The 13625-nt window shown below is 42.1% G+C and overlaps 2 protein-coding genes across 10 annotated transcripts in view; both read right to left on the bottom strand.

Moving 5' to 3' along the window:
* LOC123511353 (RING finger protein 141-like) overlaps positions 1-13099 on the bottom strand; it is a 111963-nt gene extending 98864 nt beyond the window's left edge. For 6 of the 7 annotated variants that reach the window (XR_006676773.1, XM_045267157.1, XM_045267158.1 and 3 more), the window contains exons 1-2: positions 12960-13099; positions 2568-2764 (exon numbers count right to left, since the gene is read on the bottom strand). Coding sequence is in view for 5 of the 7 variants with exons in the window: in XM_045267157.1 (XP_045123092.1) it covers positions 2568-2731 (164 nt within the window). In the remaining 2 variants the exon portion in view is untranslated. The remainder of the gene's footprint in view (positions 1-2567; positions 2765-12959) is intronic. The other variant, XM_045267162.1, reaches the window with a different exon arrangement.
* A 194-nt stretch (positions 13100-13293) lies between these two features.
* Positions 13294-13625, bottom strand: part of LOC123511355 (GSK3B-interacting protein-like) — a 34454-nt gene continuing 34122 nt past the window's right edge. For all 3 annotated transcript variants that reach the window (XM_045267166.1, XM_045267165.1, XM_045267164.1), the window contains one exon: positions 13294-13529. In XM_045267166.1, the coding sequence (XP_045123101.1) occupies positions 13352-13529 (178 nt within the window). In that variant the 3' untranslated portion in view covers positions 13294-13351. The remainder of the gene's footprint in view (positions 13530-13625) is intronic.

The following is a 13625-nucleotide window of genomic DNA, read 5'->3' as shown; positions in this document are numbered from 1 at the left end:
GCAGAGTTTTCACTACCCACTCTCCTGCCCCAAACTCAATCCACTCTCTCCAGTGCTGCTGTAGGGAAGCGCCCACAGGCACAAGAGAGCAAACTACTTCCTTAGCAAAATCAACCTGGCCATGTGATCCTTCACTGCAACAACCCCTGGCCCAAAACGACCCCCTTTCCCTGTAGTGGAGGGCTTGGTGACAAGAGTCGATGAAGAGACACTACAAAACACACCCCTCCTTGTTTACCCTTTTATCTTGCACCGAGGCTGAACCTGGAAAAAAAGAGGCTAACCCCCATACCACAGAAGAGAGTACATGTTGCTGAGAAGCCAAGTGCTCATTGTCCTGCACCGTGGCCACCACAGATGGGTCAAATAGCATGTTAGAAAATGGAGAAGAAAGAAGCTGGTGTTTCTCCCTATAAAAAAAAGGTATAAGGCAATGAATCCACTACAGCCTCCGTAACATAAGAAGTCTACAACGTAGCTCCTCAGCAGGATGAAGAATGTCCTTATTAGCCTTGGCCAATGCTGACAAAAATTCCAAAAACATCCTGCTCTATGCTACAAGTAGCACCAGCCCATGAAGCCAAAACCTGGTCTGTCCAAGATGCAATGTCAGCCATGGAGCCACTTTCTCCATTTGCACCAACAGGCAAGAAGAGACAGAGACCGCTGGGTTGCCCACCGGCCCTAGACCACCTAACTCCTCATTAATCGATGAAGGAGCCAGTAAGGCCCCCTCAGGCAGATAAAAAGACCTGGCCTTGTGATACCAGTCACTAGACAACTGAAAATTGGCTGAGCAAAGCTTAGGCTTCTTCAAGGACCTGCATTAGGCTTCCTCATGGACAGCTTGAGCCATAAGTGACTGAGAGAGTAAGTGAGGGCTGGCAAGGCAAAACAGAGCCCTGTGCCCTTTCTACACCTGTAAGCTGGGACAAGGAAGGAGCCTCAGGAGAAGGCAGATGAAGATAGGCCCTCACTTGGCCTATGAGGTTCAAAAAAGAGGAAACATTCTTGATTTGGAGGCACTTCCTCCTCATCATCTTCACAGGTCCCAGCTGTGGAAACGGGGTGCCCATCCCACTTCCACCAGGCACAGGAGCTGGTTGGCCATCGTCAACAGAAGCCTCCTGAATAAGTGGAAGGCCGCCTGGCACAGACTCACCAGGGTCCACATGGCCCAAACTACTACTCTGAGTAGTGGGGCGGCCGCTGGGGATGAGAGCTGGATGACTGTCGCCAACCCCACCCCCTACCAAGGGTACCAGGATTACCCAGCACTTCCTTAGCTGTGCTGTGGATAAAACCACGGGATGGGATAAGAGGGTGGCTGCCAGGCATGGGAGCCATATGGTAGATGCCACCATAAATAAATAAAATTGCCTGCGCCACTAATGGGCGGAAGCTGAACAGTGCTTCTCATACACTCTTCAAGTGTGCCTACAGGCACTATAGGCCTTACCGTAAAATAAATAAATAAATAAATAAATAAATAAATATCCCGGATAAGAGTCTGGCTGCCAGGCATGGGAACATACACTGTATGGCAGATGCCGACTTCCGTATCCTGGTTAGTGGGGCAACTGCCAGGCATGGGAGCTGGATAGCTGTTGCCAACCCCACCACCGTAAACAGTGCAAAAAGTACCAAGGGCACTGTGCACTGCCTTACCTGTCCCTGAAACCGAGCCATGGAAGCCAACTGTTGGGCCCACGGTGAACGCTGGTACCATCTCAACCTCAGGACCGGCAGCACCAGCTGGTGCAGCCCACCCCAGCCTTTGCACAGCAGTGCTCGTTCCCAGCTGGGAATCGTCTACCTAGGAAGCCAAAGTCTGGAAATCCAAAAAGGGAGAACCCTGGGAAGAGGAAATAGGGAAAGCCGATCCAACGTTTCTTCCATCCTACACATGCATTTCTGCAACTGCCATGATGTAAGGGAAGACTTACAATGACTGGAAGAAGAAGCCTTCCTCCTCTCAGTACGGTCTTCAATACTCTCCAAAAAGACATAGAAACTGGTCATGGGACAAGGCCTTACAGCAATAACAACAGGAAGCAAAGGCTACAAAACACCTCCCTACATGACAGACACTCCCCATGAGGGTCCACCGTAAGAGGCGGTAGGGAGTGAGAACACTTCATACACTTATGTGACATAGTAACACACACAATCTCCCTGTAGAAGCCAGACAAACTAAGGAGCAATGAAAGGCAAAACCAACTGCTGCTGAAGAGAAAAAAACAACAGTTAGCCGGTGCCAGAGCTGAGCCGAAGACAGCATGTAAGCCTGTGACAACAAAGAGGCAAATGAGGAAATTGGTTTGATGGGTGGTACCTGGGAGTAGAAAACAGGCTGGGTGTCTTCTCAAAGAAAACAAGAAAGGGCACCTCAAGTATTTCTTTTTTTTTTTTTCTTGAGCTGTTAGACATGGTGTAAGTTTGCTGTGAGAATAGGAGTTTAAGCAATAATTAGTAATTATGTGCAATAACAAATTAACAACATTCAAGACTCCCATGCCAGAACAACATTCCCACTGACTGGTACCAAGTTATCCTCAGAGCCTCACATTTGGTTAAGCTGTGTAATGTAGGTGAGGAACTGGTCATAGGTGAGTGTGGTGGTAGTGGCAATGTCATAGTCTGCTCCTGCATGCTTCATCATCTGGTTATGGAGTGACTCCAGGTTCTCCCGCAGGGGGTTGCTGCTGTTATTCTGACCCATGGTGCCCATCCAGCACACCCACAGTTGGTGGCACAGTAAGAACTGGAGTGAGAGTGCAAGATAATGAGTCACATTGAAGGTCTCATTAAAGAGAATCAATTAACAGAAAATTAAAATAAATGTAACATTACATAAATCAAATCTTATCGTCATAAGTAATATCAAAGAACTAATTCAAAAAAATTTTGGTATCAGGCAAATATGATAAGATAAGTACAGTTTGAAAAGATGAAAGGGGAAAAATATAAATATATCCATTATATATTACGTTTCCCATTAATAAATACAAATTACATCATTGTGTGATGATTAGTATTTGAAGGAAAACTGTCAGTGACAAACTGTTTACTGTATATGTATGCAGTTGTAATATGTTATACAGGATATATCTGCTGTATTTGTATGTATTTATAATATGTTGTATGGGATGAATTTACATAATTGCTTATGTAAAGACTTATTGTGGTCAGAGAATTATGTATTAAACAATAGCTAGGGATGTGGAAACACCAGTTTTACAGGGTGGTGTGTGGTACACTTTGGTTCCTGTCTCCTCAAATACATTGTGGTTTGAGTGAAACAGGAGTCATGAGGCCCACACAAGGTGTATTCCTAGAAGCCAGCAGTTTGGATGTCACTTCCAGTTCAGCTGAGGAGGTGGCTCAAGGTCAGAGGAAGCAGTAGCAAGGGTGACATGTCAATAGAGACAGAACCAGGCTCCATACCATTTCACACTTATCAGGTGCTCAACCTGAGTGTTATTTATTGGTGTATATTGTAAATGTATTCTATCTGACTATTCCCATGGCATTTACAATAATTAATGGCTCATAAGATGCACCTTTTATCCAAAATAAAAGTCTCAGGAAATGAGCCTAGGTCCTATGAGGCCAAGGTTCAGCATTAAGGCAATGGTTGGTGGTAAGCCTATGGCAACAGAGGCTCTAAAATTAAACCCCAGACATCTTTGCTCAGGTGAACAAAGTGATTGATGCTACTCCACAAAACAACTTCTTTCTAGATAACAATATATAATAAGTCATACTTACTGGTATATCACACAGAATGACACCAATCAGGAAGAATTTGTCTAAGTGACCATACACCACACATTGCATTACCCCAAACAAGACACGCAATTGCCAACTGGTGATCTCAATCTTGACAAAGGCAAGCTTCAATGCTTTCTTTACAGTGTGATGCCATTACCCTTTAAGGTAAGATACACTTCCATACAATTAAAACTGCACCTATCTTTTAACATTCTTGCCTTGCATACATGTAAAAAAAATTATAAAGCAGAAAAATTATGATTTTTAGCCTTGTAGCCTCTTAGACTCTCAGTCAATGGCAACACCATATGCCAGATACATGTTTATATCTCACAACAGGGTTGATATGTAGGCTATTAACAAATATTAAAGTTTTTAAGTGCAAAATATTGGAATCTAATAATCATCTATATATATATATATATATATATATATATATATATATATATATATATATATATATATATATATATATATTTTACATAGGGAAGAGGACCAGCCAAGGGAAAAAAATAAATAAATAAATAAAAACTAAAACTAAATTTTAAAAAAAGGCCCACTTGAGTACTGGCTCTCTAATAAGTGGAAAAGCATCAGCCAAGATTAGGGAGCAAATGCCTCGATACCTCCCTATTAAAAGAAGATAAGTCATAGGAATTCGGAAATACAAATGCAGGGAGGGCGTTCCTGAGTTTACCAGTGAAAGGGATGAACGACTGAGAGTATGGGCATCCCCTGCTTAACGAAGGTTCACACGATGAAATTTCGCTACAACGAAAGTTTCCTTTTACTACCATCTCCTCGTTTAACGAACACCAAACTCGCTTTAACAAAATTTTATACCGGTAACTTTTTCCAAGTTTGAAAGCCCTGCCATATCACGCAAGTCAGCAGGCTTTTGAATACACCAGTGCCTCTCGTGGACAACATGCGCACCTAGTTCAAAACAATAACAGTGTCAGCAGCAGCTCATCTTCCCTCACTCTACATCCCACCAAAACGCCCTGCAATGTCGCCTAGTGTTGCTAAGACCAGGAAGTCTCTTACTCTCAAAATGAAGATGGATATTATTCACAGACACGAGAGAGATGAGAAAACTAATAGCATTGCTTCCCACCATGGCTTGACTCCATCTACTGTATACCATTTTCAAGTCAGCAGACTCTATTAAGAAGGCTGGTGAGATCATATCTTCCTTGCAAGCTAAAAGAACTACCTGAACTCGTGACTCTGCAATGGATAAAATGGAAAGCCTTGTGGAAATGTGGTACATAAGTTTTGTATGCGGTACAATGATGTGCCCTTTGTTTACATTCCATAGGTTGCCAGCTAGCGTATTTCCCGCTCCACTCTCCCTCCCTTCATAAATTTAAGATCAGCAACATTATAAAGTTACTTACATACATACATTAGTGTACATTATAATGACTTAGTCTTAAATTAAACTGCTTAAATGTTTAACTTCATAATTTTTACTTTCATTAAACCTCTTACTGTACCATGATGCACTCTCGCTTTGTTTACTCTCAATGGAAGCTCAAGTCAGGGGTTAAACTTATTATAATTGGTTTGCTTAATGAATATTTGCTTAATGAAGGGTTTTTAGGAACATAACCCCTTCGTTAAGGGGGGCGGTTGCCTGTACTGGTTAACTCTTGCTAATATTAGAGAGTTGGACACAATAGGGATGAGAGGAAGAAGAAAGCCTTGTGGAGCGAGGCCGCAGGAGGAGGGGAAGCATGCAGTTAGCAAGATCAGGAGAACAGTTAGCATGAAAATAGCGATAAAAGATAGAAAGAGATGCAACATTTTGGCAGTGAGAAAAAGGCTGAAGACAGTTAGTCAAAGAATGGGAGTTGATGAGACAAAAAGCTGTGTGACTGGAATCCCCCAAACATGTGAAGAGTACTCCATACACAGGCGGATAAGGCCCTTATACAGGAAACCACCTTGACGAAGGTTCACACTACGAAATTTCGCAACAACGAAGGTTTCATTTTACTACCATCTGCTTGTTTAACGAACACCAAACTTGCTTTAATAAAGTTTTATCCAGGTAATTTTTTCCAAGTTTGAAAGCCCCGCCGTATCACGCAAACCGACAGGCTTTTGAATATACCAGCGCCTTTCATGGACAACATGCGCACCATTCACTCCCCCTGTTCAAAACAATAACAGCGTCAGCAGCAGCTCGTCTTCCCTCGCTCAACTTTACCAAACGCCCTGCAATGTCGCCAAGCGTTGCTAAGACCAGGAAGTCTCTTACTCTCGAAGTGAAGCTGGATATTATTCAAAGGCATGAGAGATGGTAGCGAGCACCATCTTGACTCCATCTACTGTCTCTACTATTTTTAAGTCAGAAGACTCTATTAAGAAGACTGGTGAGACCGTATCTTCCTTGCAAGCTAAAAGAACCACCTGAACTCATGACTCTACAATGGATAAAATGGAAAGCCTTGTGGAAATGTGGTACATAAGTTTTGTATATGATACAATGATGCGCCCTTTGTTTACATTCCACAGGCTGCCGGTTAATGTCTTTCCCGTTTCACTCTCCCTCCCTTCATAAATTTAAGATTATCAACATTATAAAGTTACATACATACATACATTAGTGTACATTATAATGACTTAAATTAAACTGCCTAAATGTTTAACTTCATAATTCTTACTTTCATTAAACCTTTCACTGTACAGTAATACTTCGCTTAACGAACGTTTGTTTAACGAATTTCCGGTTTAATGTACTATATAAAGTTAGACCAAAAGTCCGCATAACGTACAACCACATCCGTTTTAGCGAATTTTCTGGGTTTGAATTTGCTGGGTGAAGGACTGAACGCGGCAGCTTCGCTGTGATTGTCTGGCTCCCCGCCTCTGTCTCTAACACTCCTGGAGTTGGATCCAAGATTCTTTAACAACATCAGAGCAACCTCTTGCAGCAAAATGGCATCCATGAACGCTTGGAGGAACGGTGACAAGGTTGCTATCAGGTTGCTCTGAGGTTGCTGGGAACACCACCTCTGGAGGTGGTGTTACTGTCTTATATGAGGCGTTGCGTGAGAGGGAGTTAAGCACCACCATAGATGAAATTGAGTTATGTATAGCACTGTCTTCGCTAGAGTCTCAGCTTTCCAGTGGTACCAAACTTAGGAGCAAGCGCCAACGCCTTCATGGTCGAAAATCCCATAACGTAACATTAACTTTTCTCTGTACTGTAGCTCCGTCCGCCATGCATCAACCCAGCCTTCATAAGGGGAGATAAGCGACAAGCCGAGTGACCAATCCCTTGCTGCGTAGCGTACCGCATAGCTCTGCCTCGTCCAATCACTGCCTGCCGTGCATCCCCAGCTGCCCACAGCCCGCCACCAGCCAAGCCATTCTACACTATTGTCTCCGGAAGCCATGATTATTAACTTCTTTTTTTTTATTTTATAACGTTGGCCAGCACATACCGTGTGATGGCTTCTAACAGTGATGAGGGGATTGCCGAAGGGGGCTTATTACGACGCAAAACAGGCCCCAGCCCTAGTGAGTGGAAGAAAATTGTGACGAAAACTAAACGGAACACCGGCCAGGAATACATGAGCCGATATACAGGGAATGTTGTAAAAAAGCGTGAGGTAGGGCCTACATGCAAGGATGGTTGTTATGATAAATTGGGCTTAGATAACATTAGGAAAATACGGTAAGGTCTCGGTTTACGTCAGAGTTACGTTTCTGAAACATGACGTAAGTTGATTTTGTACGTAACTCGAGTTTCCGTACATTTCAAAGCATATTATCGAGTTTTCAACCAATCATTGTTTATGGTCATTCAGGTAAGTTAAAGGTTATATTGTTATATTATTTACAACTATGTAGGAATATGAAACACAAGCTTGTTTTTGTTGTTGATTAGGGCCACAAATGCGAAGGACTGCAGGTTCCAGAGAGGGGTGGAAGCCTGTGGCCGCCAGGAGGGTGGGCAGGTCAAATGTTGTGACGCCCAAGGGAGACAGCTGGGAGCATAGTGCAGTGTGGTGGGAGTAGAAGCGTGGGCAGCGGAGCAGGAAATGCAATAGGAAAGGGCAATAGGGATCAGCAGACAGGCGCATACAGTGCAAGTGAGCTGCAAGTGTCGTGTGGCCCAGGCGAAGGCTCTGGAGTTGTTATTGTTGTGATGGTGGGTGCGCGAGGCCTCAAGGTCGTCAACCTCCCCGTTGTCATGGTAACGGGCTTTTCTTAGCATCACTGCTGTCACTAAGGAGTTTTCTCTTTGGTGCCATTGAGCAAGATACTAAGAACTTGAGTCAGTAAATGCAGAAGTAGGATAACACTCTTGCCAGGGGCGACGGTGTGGTGGAACTGAGGCAGGGTGTTATTGTATTCAAGCGTGAGGCGGGCGGTGTGGCGGGTAACCACTAGTGACGCCTGGCGGGCAACAATAACAATAAATCCCGCGCTTTACGATTTATAAATTTTCAATTTTTTTTAATCTTAAATTGCCTTATAGTGGACTGACGTAACTATGAGTTTGATGTAACTCGAGACCGACGTAACCTGGGACCTTACTGTACATGAATCCTTTTGGCGTATTTCTTTACCTTTTTTCATGTCTTCTACTCTACTTTTTCTCCTCTTAATCTCTCTTTTGCGATTCTGAAGATTTTTCTTATCGTGTTTTATTGTTATTTTGTATTTTGCTAGGATGTGATTATGATTGTGTGGATTTGGAGTCATGTTTCAAGCACTATAGTAGGATATTGATTGAATAAAACAAGAAGAGAAAAACGCGATCAAAGTTTTGCGACATTTGGAATGCGATAGCTAAAAAACGGATCAAGCTAGAGACTTGAGATTGTCTTAAATAAAAGCTTAGGATGTTTACTTTATGCATGGTGATAATATTTTTTCAATAACTTATCATAGTTCTGAGATATAAACCGATGACCACATTTTTCGCCGATTTAACACTGTGAAAAACAGCTAAAAAATAATTTCACCATTAATCCTTTCATATTATGGCAAGATGATGTGTTTGATTTTATGACAGACATAAAGTAGACATTCTAAGCTTTCTTTTAAAACCAACTCCAACTTTCTAGCTTGATCCATTGCTGAGCTATCGCATTCCAAATGTCGCAAAAATTTGACCGCATTTTTCTCCGTTTTTTGTTTTTGGCGCTTATCGCCCTACGTCACACAATGCCTCATATATGCATTTATGTTCACAAAACAACATTTCTATTAGCTTTTTACAAACCTTGCCCCCAAGAAAGGATTGTTTTGTAATGCATAAAGTGAAATCTTACATGGAATACCAAAAAATAAAGCAGAGATGAGATGAGAGATGAGCCACAGACGAAGTGGGAGACTCGCGGCCTCTCAACCACTTCTTCTTCTTCTTATGACCCTTTTAGCCTGCTTGTTGTCTTTCCCCATGATATTTGTTTCCACTCCTCTATCGCCTGCTATAATGGATATCATATCTTAGTATTCATATACGCTCATACCACGAGGATAACCTTGACTCCGTGGCAATGAACTACCGTGGTATTTCATTAATAATTCACTATCACTCAGTGCCACGGAGTTGAGGTTATCCTCATGGCATGAGCGTATATGAATACCAAGATATGATATCCATTATAGCAGGCAATAGAGGAATAGAAACAAATATCATGGGGAAAGACAACATGCAGGCTAAAAGGGTCACAAGAAGAAGAAGAAGAAGCGGCCGAGTCGCCGTGAGTCTCCTGCTTCGTCTGTGGCTCATCTCCTCTCTGCTTTATTTTTTGGTATTCCTTAATATTAAGATTTCACTTTATGCATTACAAAACAATCCTTTCTTGGGGGCAAGGTTTGTAAAAAGCTAATAGAAATGTTGTTTTGTGAACATAAATGCGAGAATGTGAGAGAATTTGTACATAGCTCCTCTAACTTCCAATGACTCATATGACATCATAAAAGTAGTGGTACAACGTTGGCCCAATATGCTGCCAAACGTATATATAATTTTATTTTTCTTAACCCATGTGGTATGTTGGGGACCAGCCTAGTACGCATCCCCACCCTATTTCCATTATTTCCTATGGGAAAATTACGTCCGCTTAACAAATTTTCACTCTATGAACAGCTTTGACACCCCCTATCCTGTTCGTTAAGTGGAGTATTACTGTTCTATGATGCACTCTCGCTTTGTTTACTCTCAATGGAAGTTGAAGTCAGGGGTTAGACTTCTTATAATCGGTCCACTTAACGAAATTTCGCTTAACGAAGGGTTTTTTGGGAACGTAACCCCTTCGTTAAGCAGGGGTTGCCTGTACAGAGTAAGCAGTTGGAGGGGCGAGAAAAACTGGCGGAGACACCATAGAACACCTAACTTCATAGAAGCTGTTTTAGCAAGAGATGAGATGTGAAGTTTCCAGTTAAGATTATGAGCACAGGACAGACCGAGGATATTCATTGTGGAAGAGGGAGACAGTTGAGTCTCATTGAAGAAGAGGGGATAGTTGTCTGGAAGGTTGTGTTGAGTTGATAGATGGAGGAATTGAGTTTTTGAGGCATTGAAAACTACTAGATTTTCTCTGCCACAATCGGAAATCTTAGAAAGATCAGAAGTCAGGCGTTCTGTGGCATCCCTGCGTGACCTGTTGACTTCCTGAAGGGTTGGTCATCTCGGAAAGGATGTGGAAAGATGTAGGGTGGTATCATCAGCATAGGAGTGGATAGGGCAAAAAGTTTGGTTAAGAAGGTCATTAATGAATAATAGAAAGAGAGACAGAACCCTGAGGAACTCCACTATTAATAGATTTAGGAGAAGAACAGTGGCCGTCTACCACAGCAGCAACAGAACGGTCAGAAAGGAAACTTGAGATAAAGTTGCAGAAAGAATAGAAGCCGTAGGAGGGCAGTTTTGAAATCAAACATTTATGCCTGACTCTATCAAAAACTTTTGATATGTCTAACGCTACAGCAAAAGTTTCACTGAAATCTCCAAAAGAGGATGACCAAGGCTCAGTAAGGAAAGCCATACCGGTGATCAGACAGAAGATTGTGAAGTGACAGATGTTTGAGAATCTTCCTATTCAGGATAGATTCAAAAACTTTAGACAAGCAAGAGATTAAAGCTATAGGACGGTAGTTTGAGGGGTTAGAACAGTCACCCTTTTTAGGAACAGGCTGAATGTAGGCGAACTTCCAGCAGGAAGGAAAGGTAGAAGTAGATAGACAAAGTTGGAAGAGTTTGGCCAGGCAAGGTGCAAGCACGGAAGCACAATTTTTGAGAACAATAGAAGATAACCCATCAGGACCATAAGCCTTCCGTGGGTTTAGACTAGCAAGGGCATGGAAAACATAGTTATGGAGAATTTTAATTGTTGACATGAAAGAATCAGAGGGAGGAGGAGAGGGAGGGACAAGCCCAGAATCATCCAAGGTGGAGTTGTGAGCAAAGGTTTGAGAGAAGAGTTCAGCTTTTGGGACAGAAGAGATGGCAGTGGTGCCATCAGGATGAAATAAAGGAGGGAGAGATGAAGAAGTGAAGTTATTTGAGATGTTTTTGGCTAGTAACAGAAGTCTCGAGGGGAGTTTGAAAGATTTTTACTTTTTCTACTTATGGAGTGTTTGGCAAGTTGAAGAACAGACTTGGCATGATTCTGGGCATAGATATAAAGTGCATGAGATTCATGAGATGAACAACTCAAGTACCTTTTGTGGGCAACCTCTCTATCATGTATAGCACGAGAACAGCCTGAGTTAAACCAAGGTTTAGAGGTTTAGGTTGAGATATAGAATGAGGATTGAACGCCTCCATGTCAGACACTATCACCTCTGTTATGCGTTCAGCACAAAGAGATGAGTCTCTGACACAGAAACAGTAATCATTCCAGGGAAAATCAACATAATACCTCCTCAGGTCCCCCCAGCTGGCAGAGGCAAAACGCCAGAGGCACCTTCGCTTTGGGGGATCCTGTGGAGGGATTGGAGAAATAGGAAAAGATAAATTTACTATAGTCAGAAGAGTTAGGGGAGAGATAAACAGCACAGATGAATTTAGTTTAAGAGTGACTGTTAAGTCAATGCCAGATGGTGGAAAACTCGGAAGATTCAAGAACGTTGGTACGAGAGCAAGTTAAGTCGTTACATACATTGACACAACATTCAGCTTTGGAATGAAAATGAGAATAGAGAAAGCATGAGGAACAGAGAAGGGGCTACTGTCAGTTGCCTCAGACAGCTGTGTTTTGGTGAGGAAAAGAAGATGAGGTTTAGTAGAAGAGAGGTGGTGTTCTACAGATTAAAAATTAGATCTAAGACTGTGAATGTTGCAGAAGTTAATGCAGAAAAGTTGAGGGAGGTGTCAAGGCATTTGGGGTCATTATCAAGAGAGGCATCCAACCTAGGGACATTTTTGGTCCCCTCCCCAGAAGGGGACTCCGAGGCATTGTTATTATGAGTTCCCATTTTTCTTTTAAATTTTGATTTTCAAGTGAAGGGTGTATGTGTGGTAAGTGCATGTAGTTTTGTGTGAAGAAGTGGAGTTGTCTTTAGAGGGCAGGCTGTGACTGCCCCCTTGAGTTGTGAGACACAAAGGGAAACGTTCAACGAGATCACAACTAGCTTTAACGGAAGGTTTGCAGCACCCCCTGAACTAGTGCTATTAGATCTCTTTGGGAAAAGTTAATGTTTCGGTAAGTGTCTAATACCTCCTCCTGTGGGTCTTCAAATGTTAGGTGAAATCTTTCACTTCATATTCAGAGCTTATATATGTTCATTTATCCTTTTTTTTTTTTATTTCAATGTCTGCCCAAACTGGGTATATCTTATGAGCCCACGCATCTTATGAGCCATGAAATGTGGTATGTGTACTATTTCACTCGGGTGATCCAAAGTGAGTGTTAACTATGCATCATGTGTTGTGAATGTGTTCCATTTAGCATTTCCTCAGCAATTATATAGATGATTGGGGTGTTAAATGTATTGAAGTGTTGTCTTGTTATGGTTATGGTTCAGTTTGGTTTGTGATCTATATAATTATAATTTTGCTAGATTGAAATAAATCATCACAACAGCACAAGTCTTTACGTGTGAAACACAAATGATGGTATTAAAAATGAAATAAATGATTTGCTAAAAGGACAAGCAAACACACCATGTCACAACAGTATAAAAACAATAAAAATGTTATTTTAACATCTGACCTGTTAATGGTAGAAACAGCAGCTGTCTCATCAGTGACCTTCCCCCAGGCACACCTTGTAAAGATGACTCCCTTCACTTGGCACACTTGACCTTGTCTTGTGTGATTGTCATCATCCAAAGCTGAATACCTTCATGTGTGGAACTTCACAAAAATGTTTTCTTTGGTTTCAGATTCTATTTATCAAATGTGCAGTATTAGTTACATTATTTGGTATTGTAGTGACTTAGTCTATAACTGGCTTCTTACAAATGTTAGCTTTTCTAGTCGACACCAATGTAAATCTGCAAGCACAAACAGCAGCACCATAATAATGTGTCTCTCTTAACTCTTTCTTTGCACAATCTCTCTTAGTCCCTAATGCCTTTGTCTGAGTCAGCCAGATCTGAACAACTACTCAGCACCTTTGACATCTTCTTCCTCAGCAGAGACGAGAGCTGAAAGTCTGGCTGCCAACACTAAACCAAAGCTCTCACGGTACAGTGGACTTATTTGGTCCAGGAGGGCATAGGGAGTCTCAAAGTACTTCTCAGAGGGTTCCGACTGGTTGTCAAACCTGTTACCCACAATTCTGTGTGAGAGAGAGAAAGAGAGAGAGAGAGAGAGAGAGAGAGAGAGAGAGAGAGAGAGAGAGAGAGAGAGAGAGAGAGAGAGAGAGAGAGAGAGA

Source organism: Portunus trituberculatus, chromosome 31, assembly GCF_017591435.1.
Source record: "Portunus trituberculatus isolate SZX2019 chromosome 31, ASM1759143v1, whole genome shotgun sequence".
Taxonomy (NCBI): Eukaryota; Metazoa; Arthropoda; class Malacostraca; order Decapoda; family Portunidae; genus Portunus; species Portunus trituberculatus.
This window is presented reverse-complemented; position numbering and strand designations above follow the sequence as displayed.